Source organism: Centruroides sculpturatus, unplaced genomic scaffold (assembly GCF_000671375.1).
Source record: "Centruroides sculpturatus isolate CEXI.00-Female unplaced genomic scaffold, Cexi_2.0 scaffold694, whole genome shotgun sequence".
Classification (NCBI taxonomy): Eukaryota; Metazoa; Arthropoda; class Arachnida; order Scorpiones; family Buthidae; genus Centruroides; species Centruroides sculpturatus.
This window is the reverse complement of record NW_019384906.1, coordinates 160,580-163,522: the sequence shown is the minus strand read 5'-3', so window position 1 is coordinate 163,522 and position 2,943 is coordinate 160,580. Positions and strand designations below refer to the sequence as shown.

Genomic DNA, 2,943 nt, shown 5'->3' with positions numbered 1-2,943 from the left:
TTTTGAAATGTTTAACATAATAGTCTATTTCTTCTCAGAAAAACTGGAGTGAGAAATAAACAGTCACAAACACAACCTTTTTAAACCTTTTTTAAGTTCAATTACTGGTTAAAAAAGGTTGTGTTTGTGACTGAAATGTTTAATTAACATTTAAAAAATTTGTATCCCTAGTGATGAGCCAGCAAGGCTCAAAGGCATTGGATTTTTTGTGTTTAGGAAATTTAAACCAAAAAGTTCAGTTTTCTTTAAGAAGTAGGCCTAGGTTATTTTGAGTTTAATTGGTGTTCAAATCTATCTTACTTTCTACAATACAAATCCAAAAAATAAATTATTAAATTACTTATAGTTTTTCTCTGTATTACACTAAGGCCTTTATATTTGTAATACAATAAAATCTAGAATAATTATATAAAAACATATCAAAACTTACCGGAATAAATAATATTATTATTATGGTAATCAAAACAAACAATCCAAGTTTCATGCATATGGGCTTGACATTTTAATTTTACTTTCAACTCACTTTCAGTTAATTGTAATAAGTCAATATTTCCATTAGATTCACTGGATACCATACAATTTGAAGACAATCTAAAAAAAAAAAAAAAAATCAACCAAAGAAATAAAGAGAATTAAAAATTCATATCTTAACTGCTTTTGAGATTACATGGGGTGTAGCAGAAAACCCTGCCTATTTTCAAACATATATAACTAGGCTTAAGTGAAATTAAATGCTAAATATACAGTAATTTTTTGATACAGAACTGATCATCATTTCATATCATTTTACTATATGTAGAATACTGATTCTTTGTTTCTTAAAGTGTTCAGTTATTTACTATACATACTTTATGTTTACAACAGCACACAGTTTGTATAATGATTAGTTTTGAGTATGCAAGTTTTGAATAGCACTTTAACTAGGACATCACATGACTTTGTTGTATTGTGATAGAATTGAAATGGAGCCAGAAAGAAAGAAGCGATCCTTGCACATGTTAGGCATAGAAGAGGTGATCCTTGTACCTGCTGGCCATGGGAGAGAATTCTTGAATCACTGGCAAGGTACAGAGAGACAATGCTTGCATTTGCCGACTTGGAGAGGTGATTCAAGAACAAAGCAATCATCATTGATTCCTTTGTTCATTGAATCACCTCTCACCAAAAACACATATTTTCTGTTAGGTGCATGCAATGCTGTTTTTACTTTTGATCTTTAGACCTAAGTTAAATTCCGTTAGGCACCCTCAGTTGCAAAATGAGCACTGACACTTTAATACCTCTGTATATCAAAAACAAAGTCATGGACTCCTACTTTTTACATTTAAATAGACCCTCATTACATTTTTGGATTCCTCATCGCAATTAATGAAAAATGGCAAAGTTTTATCAATATCAGCTCATTAAATTTTGAAAACAAACTTGATTCTGTAGCAAAGCTCATAGAAAACATGCTAGTGACCATGAAAAATCACATGACAAAGCCACATGGCTCATGCAATAATGCGTTATCACATGCACTCATGCAACAACCTTATATCTCAAAAACAAAGTCATCGACCCCCATTTTTTATTACATTTTTGGATTCCTCATTGAAATTAGTGAAAAATGGCAAAGTTTAATCAAAATCAATCAAACAGCTTTTGAGAATGAACACAATTCTGTAAACCACATAGAAAAGGCTTAGCTAACATTTTGCCTCAATTAAATGACATCCATCATTTTGCAGTCTTCCAATCATTGTTGAAATTTTGACATTTCTGCTTAAGTCATGTGCTATTTAAAACCTAAGTATTTAAAACTTGATATAGTACAGATTGTATCCTATTGCAAGTAGAAATTCAGAAATTTTACAATTTTGAAATACAATTTTAAAAGTAAAAATGTAGTGTGAGGTCCAAACAAGTCCAAAACAGGACAGGTCAAACCCTCACTAAAATTTGCATTACAATACTTTTGAAAGAAAAAGAAAGAAGCTAGAAATAATTTTTTGTATGAAAAACACAATGCAAATGTATAAACAATAGAAGAATGTGTGACCCAAGATCAAGTATCTCTGGTTGGGATTGAATTAAATGTCGATTTTGATCTCTCTCATGATATAAGTTGAGATCTTGTTCCACTTAGCAACAAGAGACTAACCCTTTAGAAAGCAAGAATGAGTAAAAGCAACCAATCAAAATGGTAAGCAAGGACAGAAAATAATAAAAACCTGAATTTCAAGGATGCAAGAGCTTCTTCTATCAAAAATTCCAAGTGTCGGAACAATTGTTGTGTGTGTGTCTCGTGTCTATCTTCATCTCTGTCTCTCTTCCTTAGATCGGCTTTTTCCATCAACAGACATCAACCACACTGTTTCAGAACTTTAAAGATGTTAAAGAAACTCTCATTCATGAACCAGGAACATTTCTTCAACTGGGACTATCTTGGAAAAGAGAGGAATACCCAAAGACTGCCACTTGGAAGTTCAAACTTCCAAGATCACAGAAATCTTGTAAGCTTCTTTCAAATCAAATAAACAATTTTTTTGTAACTATAAAGTCTATCTCAGAGCTGACTGCACCCATATATGACCCTCTTAATTAACCCCTCGCCTGTCTTGACCATCACATTTCCTATTGACAACCTCATAGTATATAAAAAATACAAACCAACTGATGAAGGATATTGATTAACCCAAAACATACATATTGGTTTAACAAAGAAATCTCTTAGTCAACTTTCAAATTAGATAATTGTGGTTTGAAAAGTCCTTTGGAATACAGTAGACCCCCCTGTAACACTGTTGATAATTCCGTGTTATATGAATTCCATGTTGTACGAGTCACTTAGATTTTACAAATACGTGAGCCATTCACAGCCCGGCACACGTATTTGTAAAATCTAAGTGACTCGTACAACATGGAATTCATATAAAACGGAATTATCAACAGTGTTATAGG

General features: G+C 31.9%; 1 protein-coding gene across 4 annotated transcripts in view; it reads right to left on the bottom strand.

Annotated features, from left to right (window-relative positions):
- The window catches only part of LOC111631565 (diphthine methyltransferase-like), a 15,029-nt gene continuing 12,086 nt past the window's right edge, over nucleotides 1-2,943 (bottom strand). For all 4 annotated transcript variants that reach the window (XM_023375832.1, XM_023375829.1, XM_023375831.1 and 1 more), the window contains exon 4: nucleotides 1-591. In XM_023375832.1, the coding sequence (XP_023231600.1) occupies nucleotides 420-591 (172 nt within the window). In that variant the 3' untranslated portion in view covers nucleotides 1-419. The remainder of the gene's footprint in view (nucleotides 592-2,943) is intronic.